The sequence below is a fragment of the Asterias rubens genome, chromosome 3, assembly GCF_902459465.1.
Source record: "Asterias rubens chromosome 3, eAstRub1.3, whole genome shotgun sequence".
Lineage (NCBI taxonomy): Eukaryota > Metazoa > Echinodermata > Asteroidea > Forcipulatida > Asteriidae > Asterias > Asterias rubens.
This window is the reverse complement of record NC_047064.1, coordinates 20,637,268-20,659,795: the sequence shown is the minus strand read 5'-3', so window position 1 is coordinate 20,659,795 and position 22,528 is coordinate 20,637,268. Positions and strand designations below refer to the sequence as shown.

Below are 22,528 nucleotides of genomic sequence, written 5' to 3'. Positions count from 1 at the left end.
TCTAGGCATCCAACGGTAGCCCTCCCCGAGCGGACGTGGGTCGTTAACAACCGGAAAGGATACCCATTGAGGTCTTGTGTTCTCTTGGTTCCTAAGCTTGTCAACTGTCCCAACCCTGTCCCACCGGCCGAACCGACTCAGAATGAGTAATGCCCACAGTGTTCAAAACCTCATGGTTCAGGTTGGCCAGTCGGCACAACTTTTGTTGTCTTGAGCGAACCGCAAGGGTTTAAGGACCTCCGTTCTTACATTCATCGTGAAGTTATCACTGATCTCAAACACACCTGTGTCGAGTTCCTCCGATGTTAGCGATAGCTTTGACCACGCCCTGCTGCAGTATTTAAAACGCCAACCCTGGATTGACATGCCAACAGTTCCTCTTCAAACCGCTTCAAGGATGCAAGTTGCAAAGACAATCATCTAGATGCGGCACCCCATCATCAAATAAAAGGAGCACACCATGGCCAGATTGTGGATTGTATTATTACCAAGTTGGTGTCTGCTCGGGTGGCTGTTGCACCGTGATGTGGCAACAGCTTTAACCGTTCCAGCTGGATCGTATCAGGCATCAGGCTGCATCGTTCCGGCTAGCTCAACTGATCCCAACCGGTAAGCGCTCATGTATTACCACACACAAAATTCCTTTCTCACCCCTCAAAAGTACATACGTGCATGGTCGACCGGGGGTGCGTGCTGGTTGAACTACCCTTCTCGAAGTGGGTCAACCACCACATCTTGCGAGGGTACGACGGAAATGAATTGGTTACAGAGACTAGGATTGAGGTTACAGGTTTGCAGGTAGTTGGTTAAAGTGATTGCTTGGGAGTGCTAACCCGTCAAAATGATTTTAAAGATTTTTTTTTAATCAGGCAGCGAGATTTGAGACGTTATTTTTGACTTTACGAAATGCCGTGTTAGTAGTAGAGTAAATTAACGTTTAAAGCCACAGTGGGTTTTAAGAGAGAAATTTCATTCAATTGTTTAAAAAAATTAAAGATAAATGTTATAAAACTATTGAAGTTTATTCAGTATTTTATTTTTATTCAGTAATTGTTGTACAACTTGTGAATATATCTCTGATTTGACTACAACGCATGATCAAAATGCTTATAATTCGCAGTGAGAAATTAGAATACTTAAAGGCTGTGGACACTATTGGTAATTACTCAAAATAATTATTAGCATAAAACCTCACTTGGTAACTACTAATGGGGAGAGGTTGATAGTATAAAACATTGTGAGAAACGGCTCCCTCTGAAGTGACGTAGTTTTCGAGAAAGAAGTAATTTTCCACGAACTTGATTTCGAGACCTCAGATTTAGAACTTGAGGTCTCGAAATCAAGCATCTGAAAGCACACAATTTCGTGCGACTACGGGTGTTTTTTCTTTCATAGTTATCTCGCAACTCCGACGACCAAACGAGCTCATATTTTCACAGGTTTGTTATTTTATGCATCTGTTGAGATACACCAAGTGAGGAGACTGGTTTTTGAAAATTACCAACAGTGTCCACTGTCTTTAAAGCGACTTTTATCTATGTGATTGGGTCTGTAAAATTATCAAACAAGCTTCCAAACAAGGGATTCTGAATGCTTCAGTATTTTGTTTGTTTGTTTGCTGGGGGTGAAGTTGCTTGTAGGTTCTGTTTTGCACAGTGCGTTCGGTCTGTGCTTTTTTTTTGAAAGTTGGTATCTTTAAAACTTAACTCGTATCTAAGGGCGAGCGATAGCAACTGTATGACGTAATATTCTACCGTTTCTTTGTCAATAATATCAAACAATAATGATTCCCATAATGGCTTCAAACTTTGGTTGTTTGTGCAATACGTTGCTTTGAAGAATCAATTATTGCAAACGTCGAGATCCTTAAAGGCACGGTGTACCTTTCGTAATAATAATAATTGTCAAAGATCCCAACATATGCATACGATAATAAACCAGTGGACATTTCGAAGTTGCAAGAAATTATTGAAAGAAAAAAGAAAACATCCTTGTTGCATAACATGTTGTGCTTTCAGACGCCTTATAAGAAAGACAGACTTCATGCCTGAGTTCTATCTCAGATTCAAATTTCTCTGAAAGCACATTACTTCAAAATGAGTTGTCTTATAATGTATTATAACATCAAAAGCTCCCTAGTGCTCTACGTTTTGATGGTCTTTAATCTTTAGAGCAATTACCAAAAAGCTACCATGCCTTTAAAATACACTCTTTAGTTTTTGGCGCGTCAATTTTAGTTTCAGTCGATTCTTATCTGACAGTCGATTCTATTTAAGACTTTAATGGAATCGATTAAATGGAAGCCACATTGTAACATGGCCGTCCACTCAGCAGGTGCACAATGAACACAAAGCTGTCAGGAGTGACTGAATGTTCTAGTATGAAGGCTATTGTCTTATCTCTAACATGATTGGGGGGGGGGTATTTCTTTTCCTGTTCTTTGCAAAAGTACATGAAATGGAGCAGGACAAGAGGAGCTGTGGTACAATAACGTGGTATTACGGGAAAAAACGATTTGTGGTCCAAGCTTTTTTTCGTTTCCAACGATCTCATTATAATAATAATACTAATACTAAAAATAAACTATCGAAGTCTAATATAGCGCACGTATCACTGTCGGATCACTGTCTGGTATGGCAACACCACGGCAGATGACCGAAAACGCCTCAATCGTGTAGTCGGTACTGCTAGCTTTATCATTGGTCGTAAGATTCCTGCTTTGGATAAACTTTATGCTGCACGGGTTCTGAAGAAATCTAGATCTATTATTTCAGATGAATTTCACCCTGCGAATAGTTTGTTTGAATTAATGAGATCAGGTAAGCGATATAGAGTGATCAGAGCTGACTCCAACCGTACTCGCAATAGTTTTTATCCCAGTGCAATAAGGTTACTTAATGATTAATTCTTTTTAATTTGTTTTGGGAGTTTGCAATTTTGTTCTGTTGTCGTCTCTCTGCATATTGTGCGCATACTGTTTATTTGTTCGTTATTGTATGCCTATGTGGTTTTAGGGTTTTCTGTATTTTTTGTAACTTTTGTAATTGTTAATATTTTTAGACTCGCAAGCCGAAGTGAATTCCACTGTATATGTATTTATATGTGTGACAATAAACAATTGAATTGAATCTACCAAACAAGGTACTCAAGGCACTGAGTATATAAAAACTTTCAGAAAGATAGGTTATTGCAGTGATGAATTCTGAGACCCAATTATTTAGCACATTACAATGTGCTACGGCGCACACAGCAGCCACAGCCAGGAACACCGGGGCGAACCCTTCTCGTGTCGATAAGTGCACTGGGTTCTTTTACATGCGTTACGCAACACATGGGACCAACGGCTTTACGTCCCATCCGAAGTGTCTCGCTTAAGGACACAAGTGTCACGGCTGGGGATTCGAACCCACACTCTGCTGATCAGAAACACCATAGTTTGAATTCGGTGCTCTTAACCGCTCTGCCACGACACTTCCTCAATATGATAAAATGTTAGTATTGCATCAAGCAAATTACACTCAAGCAAATCATTCGGTTGGGACTCGAACCTACTACCTTTGCATTGCTTGAGCAGATGTCCTGCCACTAGACCACAGAGCTAGCCGCGAGCTATCCTGGTGGCTAGAGGCAGTTCGATACCGATTACTCCGTCCTATTTAGCATGCAGCTCTTTACTCAGTGTGAACATTAACATATTCAATATGAATATATTGGGAAAAGTAATTCGTAAAATTTTGGGGCCGAAAAAATATGACGTTCAGTTATGTGACAAATAACCATCTGGGCGCAAAATTTATGACTATTACGCAGGCCACGCTATTGCTCATAACGACACTGGACACAAATTGTAAAATACTAAAATAGTTGTAGCATGAAACCTTATTTGGTAACGAGCAATGGAGAGCAGAGGCCCAATTTCATTAAAGCCTGTACGCACACAAATTTGCTTTAGCATGAAATTTCTTCCTTGATAAAAACAGGATTACGAACCAAATTTCAACGTGATTTTCAGGATAAGCAAGCGACAGCTAAATACCAATAACAAGCAATGTGTAACACATGGAAGTTTGGTTGGTAATCCTGTTTGTATCAAGGAAGAAATTTCATGCTAAGCAGCAAATGTTTGTGCTTACAGGCCTTATGGAATTGGGCCCTGTTGATAGTAAGCATCATTGTGAGAAACGGCTCCCCCAGAACTTCGAATCCAATTGGTAACGGTATGATATAGTTGATGAGGTAACAGCGGGTACCAACCGCATCTCTTGCCGCAGTATTCAGCAAACGGGCACCAAGTAATTTGAATTTCCAAGTCACCTTTAAGTGACCTTTTGGATATTCTTTTTTTTTTTTTTTTTTTTTTTAGTTCTAATTAACGGTTGAACTTTAAAAGAAATTATTTCACAGGATGTGAATAACAACTTAAACATTAGTACACTACCACTTTACTTGAAAGTGAAATGATTCTCAAAACCCTTTATACCAATCGAAAGCAGCTGTATTTCTTACCAAGTTAGTTGTTATGCCGTTGATTTTAAGGTATAGCTTCCCTCGTTACCAAGTAAGTTTTTATGCTAACAGTTATTTTGAGTAATTTCCAAAAGTACCTTTAAACAATTATTTTTACACGCATAGTCTCATAGTCAGGGTTTTGAGTTCATGTTTGATAAATCCTAATTAATTAAAACCTGCTACATTAACGACAATTACATATTACATAACATGACCAATTAACCCTGCGACGATCCTTATGACAATGAGTTTGACTCCTCGAACAACCTGAACCTGTTGGAGAAACTCACCTGGACGCAATTTTGTTCTGTAGTCAAGAATTGCCATCCTCAAAAATGCCCCAATTTTTATTTTAATTGAGGATTTCCTTTTTTTAATCGATTTAGAAGAAACAAAATTTCCCCATTGAAAAGCACTTCGACAGTGGCAACTCTGATGTACAGAAAAAGAAAATTGCCGCCGGGACGATGGGCTCGAAATTGAAATTGGAGATTTCCTTAACATGACGACATATGATTGGTAAGATCACCTACTATAGCCAGTAAAGCATCTCCGTTACACACACCCCTTGTCTCTTACCCCCCCCCCCCCCCATTAGTAAAGTCCCCTATAAACGGCCGGCCTTGGTCAACATCATATCCGGTTGTTCCTCTATAAAACCAAGATCACTTTTATATCCCTTTTCTCATCAAAATATGAAGAAGAAGTGTCAAGTCACTTGGCCAGAAGATGCAGTATGTTGGGATGATTCATAAATGAGGGTTGTGGAAGGGGTTGGGGGTAAGGGGGGGGCAGGTCTAGCCGCACGTCCTTATCTGTTTGTGGCGAATACACGTCTATAAAATGATTGATTGAAACAGAAATGATGACAGATTAAATGCTGTTGAATCTTCTACGTATCTTCTTTTCAAAACAACTGTTTGTCAGCTCGGAGACGTTTTCAGGCCGTGTGGACGGACAGCCGGGGTGGTTGTTGTGGGTGTGTACAAGGGGAGAGGTGTGGGGTGTGTGACGTGGGTACGGTGCCGACGTCGTCCCCACATTATAGATCACGCGATACCGATCAGCTGCCAATGAGATGTGGGGACGAGATGACCTGTGCGAGACATGAGAGATGCAAAGGGGGGCATTCTGATGACAGATGTGAAGATTTACTGTTCCTAGCTGAGGGGAGGGCGATTAATGGACGCCCCATGCACAGCGAACCCAAACCTTGACTTCTTGTGACCATTTTTCATCATCGTACTTTAAACTTCTTTATATATGCGATACGCTCTTATTATTCAAGAACACATTCATCTAAATACTCCATCCAACTTTCAAAAGAAAAGTTTTGTTTTAATCTGTTAAGCGACAAAAACAAAAACGACAACGACAACACAAAAACGACAACTAAAACAAACACGATAACAACAACGACAACAACAACAACAACAACAACAACAACAACAACAACAACAACAACAACAACGACAACGACAACGACAACGACAACGACAACGACAACGACAACGACAACGACAACGACAACGACAACGACAACGACAACGACAACGACAACGACAACGACAACGACAACGACAACGACAACGACAACGACAACGACAACGACAACGACAACGACAACGACAACGACAACATCAACAACAACAACAACAACAACAACAACAACATCAACAACAACAACAACAACAACAACAACGGCAACAACAACAACAACACCATAAACAGCAACATCAATAAAAACAGCAACCACAACAACATCAACAGCAATAGCAACAACAAATAAACAACAACAGAGGTTTTGTTTTGTAAGGAAAATTGCTCATTATCACTGTAGATGATGACAATCAAAATAAGCGACAGATAAAAATATGCTATTTTTGGGGACTTCTCAACATTTTTGACAATCATAACAAAATGTACACTTGAACTTAATGACCTCCATTTATTGATGTCTACCGACAGCTGTTGCGAAGTGGTTTCGAAATAAAGTCCTTGTAGGTCATTTACTTGACCTCGTGCTCAGTGAAATCATAATTATATTAATTTTCATCTTGAACTGATGACTTATACTGATCGCTGACTCAAGTAAATTTAACCTTACGGAGAATATAATTATAAAACTTTCTTCTTGGCATGCCACAAAGAGGTCATTAAAGGACATGTGCCATTTTCTAAAATGATGAGTGATGAGGTCATCCAAGCAACCATTGTTATAGTTTTCCTGAACATTCCTTAATTTGACATAATTTTAAAGAAAGTACTTGAAACAATAGGGACATCCCAAAGAATATTGTATACGCCTAATGAAATGATATTAATTAACGGAAATGTTATTTTAAAGCTTAGCAGTAACTTGTTGAGGCGTTCGCAGGCTGATTAGCAGGTCTGAGAGGCATTCACACGCCCAAGTTTGTATATACGGCTGCAACCGTGCACCTCCTATTGTCCCATTTTTGTTAAAGGCAGTGGACACTATTGGTAGTTACTCAAAATAATTATTAGCATAAAAACTTTCTTAGTGACGAGTAATGGGAAGATGTTGATGGTATAAAATGTTGTGAGAAACGGCACCCTCTGACGTGCCATAGTTTTCGAGAAAGAAGTCATTTTCAACAAATTTGATTTCGAGACCTCAGATTTAGAACTTGAGGTCTCGAAATCAACCATCTAAACGCACACAACTTCGTGTGACTAGGGTGTTTTCTTCTCTCATTATTATCTCGCAACTTTGATGACCGATTGAGCTCAATTTTCACAGGTTAGTTATTTTATGCATATGTTGAGATACACCAACTGTGAAGGCTAGTCTTTGACAATTACCAATAGTGTCCAATGCCTTTAATAACTTTTTGTCAACAGCTCCCTTGGTTTTGTACACGTTTTCTTAACATGGACCTTTCCCAAACCATGAACCCTGTTGTCTTCTTTTGTTATAGGTTCCCGGTTTGAATGTGTATACTCAGAAGCACGTTTCTCTTCGAACCGCACCTTTACACCACAGTTGTACTTTCAGCAGTTGTCTAGAGCGTAAAAGAGGAAATGAGCACCAGTGAATAGTTAGAACAATTTCCTCCCGTTGTTACACCACGTAGAGTCTTTATACTCTCAGATTTCCACTGGAGCCTATTTGAGATTAAATCATTACTGAAGGAAAGTCAGAGGGCGTTGTCACTGCGCAAGAATCTTAAGTTGCGGTGTAAGACGGTGAATTCGGTTACTATAATTTTGAGGTTAATTGAAAACAATGGATTTACGTCATTAAAAGGGTTGTTGATGACCTCAAACATGAGTAAAGATGCTATCTGAAACGGTTTCTTGGAAGGAAGGTTCTACGAACCAAAGAATCAGAAACTGAAGCTGTTTTTGGCGTTCGTAACTCTATGGTCATAGGGACCAGACAAAACATTGGAAACTCTTAAAATGTTTGATGCAGATTTTAAATTTAACAATTTAATTATTTCTCAGAACATTTTTTTTTTAATACACCGCGGCCGGACACCTTTGGTAAATGTTAAAGGCCCGGTATTTTCACCAGTGTACCCCCCCCCCCCCCCCCCAACACATGCGTAAAAACAACTCTGTGAAAGTTTGGGCTCAATTGATCATCACAGAAAAATGAAAGAAAAAACACCCGTATTGCACAAATTGGTGTGCTTTCATAAGTCTAATTAACTTTTTCTAAAAAAAACTACGTTTCTTCAGAGGGATCCGTTTCTCGCATTATACTATTACTAGCTCTCCATTGCTCGTTACCACGTAAGTTTTTTATGCTATCACTAACAGTTATTTTGAGTGATTACCAGTAGTAGCCAGTGCATATTTGGAAAGAGTGTTCTCCCCAATAACTTGACAGACATCTGTCAAAGTATTACGGACACTTATTCACAGAATTCTCCTAATTGATTTACTTCTCCCAATCGTCTTTTTTTGTTATCAAATTATCCCACACCAACGTATACTTTATCAAGACCATATTTCCAGCATTAATTCTTTCTATAGTAAAACGTTCGACCCCCATGAGACTTCCTGGCCATGGCGTCGGTGGGGAGGGGGGGGGGCGTGGATGCTCAGGCCATACCCATGTTAGTTTTAGCCAGTGTTTGACTCGGCTTTATTGGACGGGAGGTAGACTCCTCATCAAGGCGCTTAGTCAGTCGCACAGCCAGTCCATCGGGAGGATATTACGAACTTAACGTACACTGTTCACTCATCCCCGCCAGGGATACTACTATACGATGTCGACCCCACTAATACGAAGCAATTCTCCGTTGTGATGACAAATGAATCTTAATCCAATGTTGTTTTTCCCTTCTCTGACCGTCCTTTTGAGGGGATAATGATGGGGAAATGGATGACATGTGTTTGGGGAGGTAGGGTGTGGGAAACCATAAAACCAAGCAATGCCAGTCAAATCGACTGGTTGAGAAAGTTGACAGCCACACCTAATGTGATGGGCTTACCTGTCCAGCGCCCGAGGATGGTCATCAACTCCTAGGTCAGGAGTGAGCGAGAGTAACTTGGTTAAAGTCTTCAAGTGTCAAGGAAACTGTCTTGATGTAACGAGGGAATAAGACGCTGCTTTGTCTAGTCATTACCCAAGTGTAATAACACTGGTCCCAATACGATCCTGGTCCCTCTTCCGCTTTCGTTCCATAATACCCGTTTGTCACGGTTACTTGTCATAGGAATGTCCAGCTCTCCATTTCTGCCTTTTACAAATATTTGTCAACTTTTACAATCCAATACTGTTTTTGTATGCGCTTCTTTGACTTGTGTCTGAGTCTGAGTTCGGTTAATTAGGCCCATTGTTATAATATTAAGTTCTTGTAAGTTTTTTCTGTTAATGTTAAGTTTAGAACCACTGCACCACTGAGTGAGACCGGTGACCACTCCCCGATGCAACCGTTCCATTCGCTATCTTTCTCAATAATAGTGCCAAATGTCGCAACGCTCATCTTTATTTAGCTGAACCACTTCCATGAATCATCTCATTACATCAAAACCATTTTGACACTTTACCCTTTCGCGGTTTACAACAGATCTCGCACTGCGGTCATGAAACAGTTTGAAAAGGCAGAGTTTATCGAGGCAGCTTTTTCTTAAATACCTTTGTCATCTTTAGTTGTTTCCCAAATGAGTTCAAGAGAAATCTATAGGCCTACAACATGACAAGTCACAGATGCTGCATGTGTCTACGCGTAATACATAAGGGCATCGCAAAGCATTACGTGCAAGCACGCGTGTTTACCGTCTGCAATTCTTAAATCCCAGAGGCTACAACTTCCTTTATAATAAAACTGAGCTTCGTTTACCTTTTAAGACCATATGGAATAATTTAGAGTACATTGTACCTAAAAAACGGCCACAAATATTGTCAGAGTACTTTTTTTTTTTTTTTTTTTTTTTTTTTGGGGGGGGGGGGGGAGAGACGTTTGCTTTAAAAAAGCATGTGAAAACCTTCATCACTGCATCCTATAATCTCTGCACAGTCTCCTGACGACCAGGGCACAAACTTAGAAAACCTGTAAACATAAAAACTTGCTAAGTACAGATATATCTTGCTCAGCTAACAGGTAACATTTAAATCTGAGAATCGTTACGCTGGTAACGTTTCTGTCAGATTGACATTCATTTTTGTTTTTGCTGATCGACAACAATTTCATCTGTCACGTCACCCATCCCAGTCTTTTTCCGTGATGTGATCGAATCGATGAGATCGCCACACCCTTCAAGTTTCTCTTCTGGTCTAGAAGAACAATTGACATGTCTTAACAACTCCCTATTCTGTGTTATTTTCTGTCCTAGCTTTAGACAACCCTTCACGTGCTGTGATGGATGGGAACAAATCCGAGGAAGATGCATTCCTGGTAAGAAACATCTTCTTAATATTTGGGGGTAAATAGGTTGATTTAAATCGATCGAAATTCAATATAATTTTGATGTCTTCAATCGATCACTTTATGAACTAATTTCTGTATGTAACTGATGTCAAATGTTTGATTATGGTTATATATTAAGTAATTAACCACGAGGAAAACTGATAAATTTTAATTCAATTTGGGGTTGAAATTGACAGAAATGAACTTGAATACGCAAGATTGATAACAAAAGAAAATGAAATAAAATGGATTTGAATATGTGATTACCTTTTCTGTCATAGTTTCCAAACCTTGCCCGAGGGGCTACTCACAAAATGGCCCTGGAGGATGTTATAAGGTCATGACCTTGACGTCATCGTGGGAGGAGTCAAGAAAGGCCTGTCAACGAGATGGCCAATCAGATCTTGCCATTGTCGATACGAGGGAGGAGTTAGAACGTTTGATAAGTTTGGCTCGAGGAATTCAGCGAAACATTTGGATAGGTAAAAAGCAAGACGCATGCCCAAAATTGTTTTGATTCCTTTTCATTAAGAATGATATATTAAGTGAGAAAGTCTTAACTTAGACTTAGAGTTTTCTTCCAAGGTTTCGTAGTTCATTTTGTAACCAGGTTTCGTGTTTCTCAATTGACGGTTTCTCCTAATTGGTAATGTCAATACACACTAGTTAAAGCCATTATACACTTTCGGAAAAGAACAAAAAATAAAAGTTCACAGATTTACAAATAACTTACAGGGTTTACAGAAGGTAATGGTTGAAAGACTTCCCTTGAAATATTATTCCATTAAATGCTTTACTTTTTGAGAAAACATTAAAACAATTATCATTTCTCGATATCAAGAATTACGGACTTTTTCAACACATGTCATAACATGGCGAAACGTGCGGAACCCGTTATTTTCTCTCGACTCCGATGAGCGATTGAGCCTAATTTTCACAGGTTTGTTTAATATTTTATAAATAAGTTGTGATACACGAAGTGTGGGCCTTTGGACAATACTGTTTACTGTTGTTGTGCGATTGCTTTAAAGGCAGTGGACACTATTGGTAATTGTCAAAGACCAGTCTTCTCACTTGGTGTATCACAACATAATGCATAAAATAACAAACCTGTGAAAATTTGAGCTCAATCGGTTATCAAAGTTGCGAGATAATAATAAAAGAAAAAAACACCCTTGTCACACGAAGTTGTGTGCGTTTAGATGGTTGATTTCGAGACCTCAAGTTCTAAATCTGAGGTCTCGAAATCAAATTTGTTGAAAATGACTTCTTTCTCGAAAACTATATACGCTTCAGAGGGAGCCGTTTCTCACAACATTTTATACCATCAACCTCTCCCCATTACTCGTCACCAAGAAAGGTTTTATGCTAATAATTATTTTGAGTAATTACCAATAGTGTCCACTGCCTTTAATTGAATGAAACGCAATGACCTTGAAACGCTGTTGTATTTGTTCCAGGTTTGAGAGAAGCACCTCTGATCAAGTCTCTAGTTTGGGTCGACGGTTCGCTCGTTACCCCCTCTGGTGATCTTGCTTCACTCCTCCCACAAATTAACACCCCTCATCAGAGCTCATCTGTTCTACCAGTGCCAAAGTGCATCGGCATCAACGCAGGCAGTGGATCGGTGGAGCAAAGGGATTGTGAAACACTTGCAGCCTCTATTTGCGAAATGCGATGTGAGTGTATGGTATAGTGGGTGCGTTTGTTTAGCTTCCCTGGGTCGACCCCGGTGTGTGGCGTTTTTTTTCCCCAGGACGAGTGTGTGCAGATAATTACCCACGTTTGTCCTGGTAAAAATAAAAACGCCACGCACCGGGGTCGACCCAGGGGAGCTAAACGAACGCACCCAATGAAACAAAATGGTGTAGATAATGTGACTCTGCTCATAACGCATGAAATCGATAGTTCGAATTCTGAATTAAATTTATAAAGTGGTTGCCATTCCTTTTCCGGTTTGTTTTTTAAGAACTTCAATGATATTTACGGGCCTTCCATTGCAAAACACCCCACTTAAAAATGTACACAGTTTCTCATTAAGACAATTTCTGTGTGTTTTTATTTTTTACTTTATTTCAAAGTTTCAAAGTCATACTTTGTATATGAATATAACGATGACTCTTTTAACTTTTCGTCCCACTGTAAAGGCAACAGCTCATCTCTGCACTTAAGCTGATCAATGTTTCAATTTTTTGAGTTGGGCAGTTTTGTCATTGAAGGGCATAGTATCATTTTAGAACGTCAAGCGAATCTAGAAACAAAAATGAGAAACTGTTTAGTTAGGTAAACTTCGTAATCCCCTTAAAGACAGTGGACACTACTGGTAATTGTCAAAGACTAGCCTTCACAGTTGGTATATCTCAATCGGTCATCGAAGTTGCGAGATAATAATGAAAGAAAATAACGCCCTTGTCACACGAAGTTGTGTGCGTTTACATGGTTGATTTCGAGACCTCAAGTTCTAAGACTGAGGTCTCGAAATCAAATTCGTGGAAAATTACTTCTTTCTAGAAAACTATGGCACTTCAGAGGGAGCTGTTTCTCACAATGTTTTATACCACCAACCTCTCCCCATTACTCGTCACCAAGAAAGGTTTTATGCCAATAATTATTTTGAGTAATTACCAATAGTGTCCACTGCCTTTAATCAAAGTGAATAATATTCATATTATGATGATTTCTTGGACGGAAAAGATTCATTGTGGCTTTTTGAAATAAGTTATGACTTATTATTGTGTTCCAGCTCAGTGTCCGCGGGGATTCGGCCAACACTACGAGGGTCACTGCTACCGGTTCGTCACTGACCGGCCGCTACCGTGGCGCCAGGCCAGGAAGGAGTGCCAAAAGGCCCCGGGAGGAGAGCTAGCTATTGCCAAGAAACACCCGGTCAGCGAGAGCCAGTTTCTTCTCGGTCGGGTACAACCAGAAATAAAGGATCTGTGGATAGGTACGAGTGTTCTCATTGGCGTATCTTACTAAAAAATACATCATATTGATATTTTTGGGTCTTTTTATTCATGCTTTCTGTGTCCAGCCCCCCCCCCGGCCTCTTCTTCCTCATTGGCGTATCTTACTTAAAAATACATCAAATTTATATTATGGGTCTTTTTATACATGCTTTCTGTGTCCAGCCCCCCCTTCTTCCTGAGCTGGAGATGTGCCCGTGGTTTTATCTGAAATTCGGAAGGCAGTTGCCTCTTGCCCCCAGGGGCAGACTTCACAAAGAGAGTCCTAACTTTATAGGACTTGTCCAAGGAGTTAATAAAAACTAAAGAAGCCCTTTTTAGGTATGGCGGACGTGATAGGAGTGTACTGTTTGGCATGGGTGTATATTTACCCAAACCCTATGTTGTCGCATTGTGTCCGCCATATCTCAAAAAGGTTTATTCCTAATTTAGGACGAGTAACTTCATCCTAAATCTCGAGATAAGACTAGTCTTTGAAAACCAAACCCTGGGTTGCTAACCAATGAGTTAACTTTTTTGAGAAATATGACATTACTTTCACAAGAAGGTTTGTCTGTTTATCTTACCTAAGCTTCAATTTGATAATGGGTTAAATCGTACGTTAAGTTTTTAAACGCGAATGAGGCAAGCAAATGAACCCATGTCTTACGTAATTGAAATCAGACTATAAGACGAAACAAGTAATGTTACAGTTATCAGTTTAATGCCCAAGGCATTGTGACTTATGACATTGGGGGGGGGGGGGGGGAATAGTTTTGAACACTTTCACTTTGTTTATGATCAATTTCATTTTCTTAGACAATAACTGATCTTTACAGGACTGCATCACGATTCGCAATCGGGCGTTTGGAGGTGGGTAGATGATACCCCATTGTCGGAGAAGCAGGGCCAAGTATGGAACCTTGGGGAACCTAATAATCTGAGCGGCCGTGAAAACTGCGCTGGGATTAGTTTCCAGGCAAAGTGGAATGATTCAGACTGTAGAGAGAATTTACCATACGTGTGTGAGATACAAGAAAGTAAGTGCAAACTTTGTTGTACTTTGTTGGATTTATCTTTTAAAAGCAGTGGACACTTTTGGTAATTACACAAAATATTTATTAGCACAAATCAAGCGTCTGAAAGCGCACAACTTCGTGTGACAAGGTTTTTTTTCCTTTCATTATTATCTCCCTACTTTGATGACCGATTGAGCTCAAATTTTCACAAGTTTGTTATTTTGTGCATGTGTTGAGATACAGCAAGTGAGAAGACTGGTCTTTGACAATTACCAAAAGTGTCCACTGCCTTTAACAGCTGGATAACAATTTGTTGTTTTTGTCTTGCGTTTAAGCCAACAGTCACGTTTGGTAATAATATTGTTAAAGGCCAGTATTTACACTTGGTGTATCTCAACAGATGCATAAAATAACAAGCCTGTGAAAATTTGAACTCAATTGGTCATCGAGGTTGCACAAGAATAATGCAAGAAAAAAAACACCATTGTTGCACACATTTGTGTGCTCTTTAAGATGCCTAAAATAAAAGGCTTCAAACCTGAAGTCTTGTATTGTTTGAGTGTGAAATCACCTCTTTCTCATAAAACTACGTTACTTCAGAGGGAGCCGTTTCTCACAAAGTTTTATACTATCAACAGCTCTCCATTGCTCGTTACCGAGTAAGTTTTTTGCCGACAATTATTTTGAGTAACCAGTGCCTTTAACAAAGTTTATTCAATTAGGTATTTATTCCATTTTGTACTGTTTTGTTTTGCTTTTAATCAAAGGAGGCACTTCTTATTGTTTCAGTGGATACATTATTTGAACACTCACTGGTTCATCTTCTTGGTAAGCAATGCATGTGTGGATCTTCTACAAATTCTACAAAATCTACACGGGTTTCATTCTTGAAAATGTGATTCACAGGTTTCTTACTTTTTTTGTTTTGAATCAACACAGATAGTGAATGCTACACAAACGTGAATGGAAACGATTACAACGGTCATGTTAATGTCGCAGCAACCGGTAACAAGTGTGTGGAATGGAACCGAGATGACCTGCGCGCCCTCAACGTTGACCTCATCTCAGACGCTGATTGGTTGAAACTGAGGGGTCACAACCATTGTCGGAACCCTGGAGGTTTTAGAGATTCAACATGGTGCATAGTGGAAAGAAGAAACAGTGGGTCCGTAAGTTGGAAGCCATGTTACATCGGCGAGCCACAAGTGACGTGCGTCCAAGGTAATAATTCTTACCCAGTGCCCAATTTCATAAAGCTGTTTAGCAGAAAGAGTCTGTTATTGCTAAGCAAACAATTTGTGGGGCACCAGTCTGACTAACGGGCCGTATGGATTTGGGCCCAGTATATGAACCTATTCTGCTATTTCGTTTAGTAATTACTTTAGCTATAGTAAGCAAGAATGAATAAAAAACGGTGCATTGAGCGCTACAAAGATAGTCTTGTTGGCGACGCTGTATTATAAATATTTTTTTAGCCACCGGTAGAGGGCGCAACATCGACTGGCTCATCAGAGTGGCATGGAATTGTTGAGCATTCGTTGGACGGGGTGGGGAAGTTTGTAGTTTTATTTGTAGAAAATACTGTTAAAGAAGTGGAGACTGCTCTACACTACGCACCAACCAAAACGACTTGTTATATAAAATGCACACAACATATTTCATGGCCTGTCATTTAATATCGAAGGCTAAATCAATTTCTGTTAGGGTCGATACGTCAGGCTGTTTTAAATATTATTTCACTTATATTATATCATAAACCCCCCTTTTTACACTTGTCGTTGTTTTCCCATTGTGCTTGTGCCTTCTTTGTTTTTGTTAACACTGTTATTGTAAGTTGCAATTCGTCTGATGCCGCGATCGGTAAACTTGTATAATAAACTTTGAATGAATGAACTTATCTAGTTTACTTACTTTTCGCCTAATATTCTTATAGGCGACAACCGTTCATCTGCTCGGAGATACGCCACACCATGCACGGTAGGAGACTCATGCACCAACGGGCACACTTGCCATCCCGTCATGCGCGAGTGCATCTGCCCGAGTGGGTACCAAGGAATTGACTGTCTACTGCAATGCAGACCGGGTACCTACGGTTACCAGTGCGACCTTACCTGCCCTTCATGTCCAGGAGGGGTCACCTGTCATCACGTGACCGGAAGTTGTCTAGAGGTCAATATTGAAGTGACGGAATCTAACGGAGGAAATCGACATGCTGGGTCCTGCTCCGGTATATGTGTGCTGGCTGTGAAGGTTGGCTGTGTGTGTGACAGCACTAATGGCTCATGCCCCTGTCCTGGTAGGTGTTTAAAGACCAGTCTTCTCACTCGGTGTATCCCAACATATGCATACAATAATAAACCTGTGAAAATTTGAGCTCGATTGGTCATCGGAGTTGTGAGATAACTATGAAAGAAAAAACACCCTTGTCGCACGAAGTTGTGTGCTTTCAGATGCTTGATTTCGATACCTAAAATTCTAAACTTGAGGTCTCGAAATCAAATTCGTGGAAAATTACTTCTTTCTCGAAAACTACGCTACTTCAGAGGGAGCTGTTTCTCACAATGTTTTATATTATCAACCTCTCCCATTACTAGTTACCAAGTTAGGTTTTATGCTAATAATTATTTTGAGTAATTACTAACAGTGTCCACTGCCTTTAAGCTTGGGGTACTTGGAGGGGGTGGGGAGGGGCTTGGGGTCAGTCTCCCTATGGTCAAACCTCGGCGAGCTAAACAAATTTAGTTCAATGAAAGTGAAGATTCGGTAAGGAGATTTCTCTACGGAACAGTCTGTCTGAACACTGGCTCAATAGTCAATTTCAATTTTCCACGAGGCAATCGCAAAGCCTTTTATTAGAACTATCTATAACAGAAACATTATTGTTTATTATTATTATTGGCTTATTAAAAAACATTCAAACTTGGCAGCCAGAGGTGAATTGCGTTTAAAATTACACAGCATAATAATATAGAAAATACAGAAAATACAGAAAATAAATATACTATTTTTAGTAAAATTACAGAAAAACATTCAGATATAAAAATATTTACTTAAGTACAAATACAAAATGCAAGATATTCAAACACTAAAATACAAAAATACTTTTCACTAAGGAGGCATAACAAACCTCTTACTAAAAACTATGTTATGTTAAAGGCAGTGGACACTATTGGTAATTGTCAAAGACCAGTCTTCTGCAAAAGCCTAGAAAAAGAAATCACTACTTTTTATGAATTCGGCCCTATATGTGCAGTCGAGTCCCCCATACTTATTTTCAAGTTTTTTTGCCCACATCCCTGCGTCTTCAGCAAAGTCTCCATCTGAAATAACGAGCGCCCTCTTTATATCTGTCTCCCTCTACCTCCTCCAGCCTACGTCATCGCAGTGCTAGCTGTTGCCATAGTAACGTGGGTAGTTTTGGGTTTTGCTTGCTTGGCATGTGGAATTCTTCGTAGACGACGGAACAGCACTAGAGTGGAATACAAACGGTGAGTCAATGCACTTTAATTATTTGCTGATTTTGAAGACTTTAAAATAGTTAGCGGTCACTTGAAAGAATCATAACTTGTTAATTATCAGCGCAGTGATGACGTCATCAAATGTGTCTTATGTGATAAGGAATTATTAAGTCTCGTTAGTGAACTGATAAGTCAGTTTACGATTGTTGTTTTTAGGACCAAACAGAAACAGATTGAGTTAAAATAGTTAACTGTCACTTGAAATATGAAACATTACTTGTTTATTATTTTCAATGCAGTGATGACGTCATCCAGTGTGTCTTATATGATTATGAATGATCTGGTCCCATCCATAATGACAAATAAATCAGTTTATGTTTTTTTTTTATTGGGTCTAGTAAACAATAACAACTTTCCGAATTGTATGACAAAACATATAAATTATTATACATTATTATTGTTTGAACACCACTGACACGGTATAAAGTTGGTAGTGGTGCGTGGAAAACTACCTTTGAAATATTTTAAGACAGTTGACACCTTTGGTAATTGACAAAGACTAGTCTTTTTACTTGGTGTATCTCTGTATCTCAACATATGCACAACATAGCAAACCTGTGAAAACTTTAACTCAATTAGTGTTCGAAGTTGCGAGATAATAATGGAAGAAAAAAAACGCCCTTGTCACACGAAGTTGTGTGCTTTTAGATTCTTGATTTCGGGATCTCAAAATAAATTAATTCTGAGGTCTCGAAATAAATATTTAAGTGGGAAATAACTTCTTTCTCGAACTTACGTTACTTCAGAGAGGGGGAGCCGTTTCGCACAATGTTTTATACTAACAACAGCTCTCCATTGCTTGTTACCAAGTAAGTTTTTGTGCTAACAATTATTTTGAGTAAATTACCAAAAGTGTCCAGTGCCTTTAAATAGAAATTTATCTTGCTTCTATATTAATTTTTAATATTTATTCGTTTAATTGTTTCCACAAACAGCGATTCCGACTATTGCGAAGAGATCGGTACCGATTCGGATACTGATGACGAGTTACAGACTCAACAAGTACCAGGTAAGAATCGATTACTGATAGAATCGATACTCGAACAATTCAGGACTTCCAAACATCATGGTCAACTATCTTTCTTCATGTTTTTTTTCCAAACCTCGTCTTAGGCTCCGTATCTGGCGCCGGGCTCCGTGTAGACTTGACTCAAGTCCCAATCCCGTGCAAAAACTATTGTTTTGTGATGTTCTGCATCTCGGGACCACGGCGGCGGGTATGCTTGGGGACCTCCTGCACGAGAACGGGACTTGAATCAAGTCTAGGCTCTCTCTGACGTTGGAAACACCGTGTCAAAGTGTACTCTGTTCTAAAATCTAAAAAGTAGTAAGGCCTAGTGGCCTGGGCCTAATTTCATAGAGCTGCTAAGCACAACAATTTGCTAAGCATGAAATTTCTTCCTCGATAAAAACAGGATTACCAGCCAAATTTCCGTTTGTTGCATAAGTGCTTGTTACTGGTATTCAGCTTTTGTTTGTTTATCCTGAAAATCACATGGAAATTTGGTTGGTAAACCTGTTTTTATCAAGGAAGAAATGTCATGCTAAGCACATTTGTGTGCTTAGCAGCTCTATGAAATTGGGCCCTGACGCTTCGATCCTATAGCAGAGTTTCTCTCGAAGGCTAAAAGAGGGAGCCAAAGCCAGAGCCGGAGCACAATCAGATGTTTGGAAAAGGCCATTTGAAAGACTAATGATCACACTTTGTAGTGTACTCCACATCTCGGAGTTTCAATTGTGGTTTGTTTGGGACCAACATCGGCCCTTCCTAGGCTGGCAAAGCAGCCCGGCAAAACAGCCCAACTCGGTTTCATAAAGATTTGCTTTTAAATAAGATAATTTCTCGGTGAGGTCGGTCTCATTTATTTTGACGTATCTTTTTTATTAGGTCATCCAAACCGTATGGAAACGATGTAGGGTTTTGAATATACCGTGTCCAATCTCTGCCTGTTTTTTGCCCAGTTATAATGGCGAAACAGCTTATCTCTGCAGCCTACTTGCTTTTCTCAAAATGTTATTTTTTCAAGTTTCGTTCGATGACTGCAGCCGTGTCACACGGCTGGCGTTGGTCATGAGTGATTCAAAGCAATCGGCATCATCCATGGAGAACGGTTAACATAATTTTATGTATTGTCCTAAATTGTAAATTCGTATAAAGATTTAACATGAAACGACAGTTGAAGTAATACATGACTTGTCATTACTCATGCATGTAACTTCTTGAAACGAAGTGACAAGAACATCTGCCGATTTGAACATCTGCCGATTTGACTCAATGACAACAATTCACCGATTTCAACTTATTTTGACATATTATTTTCATCAGGTCATCCAACGAATGCAATTGTTTCTCATCCTGCTGTGGTTGGTATGACAGTTGGTGTTATGGATAAGTTTGAGTCAAGCACACGAGCCTTACTACATGACACATCCCAGAACAGACCACCCCCAGTCCCCACAGGACCACCCCCCACTACTCCGGTTCGTCCGTCCGGCTCCCCACCAAACGACACAACTCCCCCGGAGTCACCCTTCTACCTGAACGTCACACGCTACCGTGACGAAACGGAGTACTCAAATCCGTACGAGTTCTTTGGTCGGGAGCCCGTATGGAGACGCTCCGCCCCGGGGCCCGATGAAGTCTGGGAACCATTCCTCTTCCGGCCTGTTCCGAACCACGACGAGTTGAACAACGCCCCCAACGGCTACGTAAATGATTCAGTCATCAAACTCAAAGAGAAGAAAAGATTGAACAAACACGGACATCCAATGCCGTATCGGTTACGGTTTTCGTTCCGGAGTAAAGAGCTCGATAGTAACGGGGGAGTCGAAACACAACATAAACGCACGTTCAGGCAAAAACCTGCACTGAAACCAAAACCTGACAGTATAAAATTGCGGCCACCGTTCACCGGGAAATGTCTAGGGGGAACCAGGGTGAACTCCGCCGGGGCTACGACGCTCACACGCCGGTCAGACCCACAGAGTGGCGCGACTCGACACGATGAGTTCGAACTGAAAATCATCGGGCAGCATTCACCCGTCGCGACCAGGAACGGCGATACGATGAGGCGGCATAAGATCCAGCGGGGAACTTCGGTTCCCAATTCCGGATCGTCGTGCAAAGTCGACCCTGATATCGTCGGAATGAACTCGCCGTGGAGTTGGAGGGACGGGAAGTCTTCGGATGGTCATGTTTACGTAAACGAAAAGATCGGAAGACCACGTGTAGTAGGCAAAGCAAGAAGTGTGGATGAGTTTGGCGCGTAAAATAAAGTACTTCAAGTCATGTGACTGATTGATGGAGAGGCAATTAGCCTCACGTGAGGGCGGTATTGTGGCCGAAGAGAAACTCTTGTACATAAGTTCGGCTGATGCTGTTGGAAGTTAACATCCTCATGTTAACGTTTGTGCCGTAAATGTATTCTACCTACCCCAAACAAAAACTAGTGAGAGTTTTACACTGTCTGCCTGTCCTGTTTGTAAGTGTGATGTCACTGTTAGCCACGCCAACTTCACGCAAACTTGCCTCATCATGGCACAGATGCCCCCAAGAAATGCATTTGTTGTTTTTGATGATTTATAAATGGACGTAATAATTTTTGGGACTTGACTGTCGCATTCTTGCAAAGACTCAAAGTCTGTTCAGAAGTATCAGTTAGTGTCATAAAAAAAAATACCTTTGAACCGTAAGCAGTGTTAAAACTGCAGTGTCGGCAATGCTGCTTTAGGCTTAACACCTTGCATTGATTCCTTTTCGAATTCTCGATTTTAGTTTCGAAAACTGTGTACTTTCGTTGCAGGCGAAAGGATCCCAAGCCAAAATCGTGCTTTCGAAAACGCCTTCAAACTTGTTATTTATTTATTTTGTTTTCTTTGATTTGGTTTCTGATCGGGATGTGGTATAAATTATTTCTACGCATGATTGCGAATTTGTTACAGAAAAGTTTGCTTGCAATAATTATTGTTCAATTTTTGTTTGGTCTTAAACACAACTGTCAGACTTAATGAAACTTACGTCATCGATCTTAATATAATGTGATTGTTCGTCAAACAAAAACCCTCTTTGTTTGGTATTTCTGTTTTGCCTAAATCAGCCAAAAGCCTAACTGATGCGATATGTAAATTGTAACTAAAAAAGATCATGTACTAAAATATTTATTTAAACTTCATAGCTGAAATGTAAATAATACTGAACTGTAAAAAGGCAAATGATAATATATTCCTTGAATAAGATGAAATAAAAATTATCAGCAAAAAATGTATAAGTGTTTCTTTTATTCAGACAGCCTTTGTCTATCGTTGGAATTTGTTTGACCCCAAACTTGTTGCTGTCTTCACGGTAAACAACAATGCATGACGTCATCAAAAAACGTCAGTAAAACCTAAACACCAATTCAATGGATTTAAATGAATTAAATAATATCAGAGTTTACACATTGCTTCAAGATTTCGACACATGTTGTCCGAAGTCCCCACAGCGACTAAAACACAAACTGGATATTTTAATAACATTTTTTGTAAAACCCTTTCTCGACCACATGAATTACAGTTTATGAACATAACTAATCAATAAATTATGCAAATGATCAAATCGATTATTCACCAGCTGTGTTAGCGGGAAACAAAAAAACCCACAATGGAACCAAGCC

The 22,528-nt window shown here is 39.8% G+C and overlaps 1 protein-coding gene across 1 annotated transcript; it reads left to right on the top strand.

Moving 5' to 3' along the window:
* Positions 1-303: 303 nt before the first annotated feature.
* On the top strand, positions 304-22,079 carry LOC117288409. The gene is made up of 11 exons (XM_033769258.1): positions 304-609; positions 10,321-10,382; positions 10,676-10,876; positions 11,855-12,073; positions 13,138-13,341; positions 14,179-14,379; positions 15,298-15,579; positions 16,292-16,654; positions 17,729-17,846; positions 18,812-18,885; positions 20,203-22,079. The coding sequence occupies exons 1-11, from the start codon at positions 461-463 to the stop codon at positions 21,144-21,146; spliced, it is 2,817 nt and encodes a 938-aa protein (XP_033625149.1). The 5' UTR covers positions 304-460; the 3' UTR covers positions 21,147-22,079.
* Positions 22,080-22,528: the final 449 nt, after the last annotated feature.

Excerpts from the sequence above, each read along its gene's own strand:
- LOC117288409 (XM_033769258.1), top strand. The coding sequence starts at position 461 with ATGGCCAGATTGTGGATTGTATTATTACCAAGTTGGTGTCTGCTCGGG. Across the intron at positions 15,580-16,291 it reads ACAAGTGACGTGCGTCCAAG|GCGACAACCGTTCATCTGCT; the intron begins GTAATAATTCTT and ends ATATTCTTATAG. Across the intron at positions 18,886-20,202 it reads ACAGACTCAACAAGTACCAG|GTCATCCAACGAATGCAATT; the intron begins GTAAGAATCGAT and ends TATTTTCATCAG.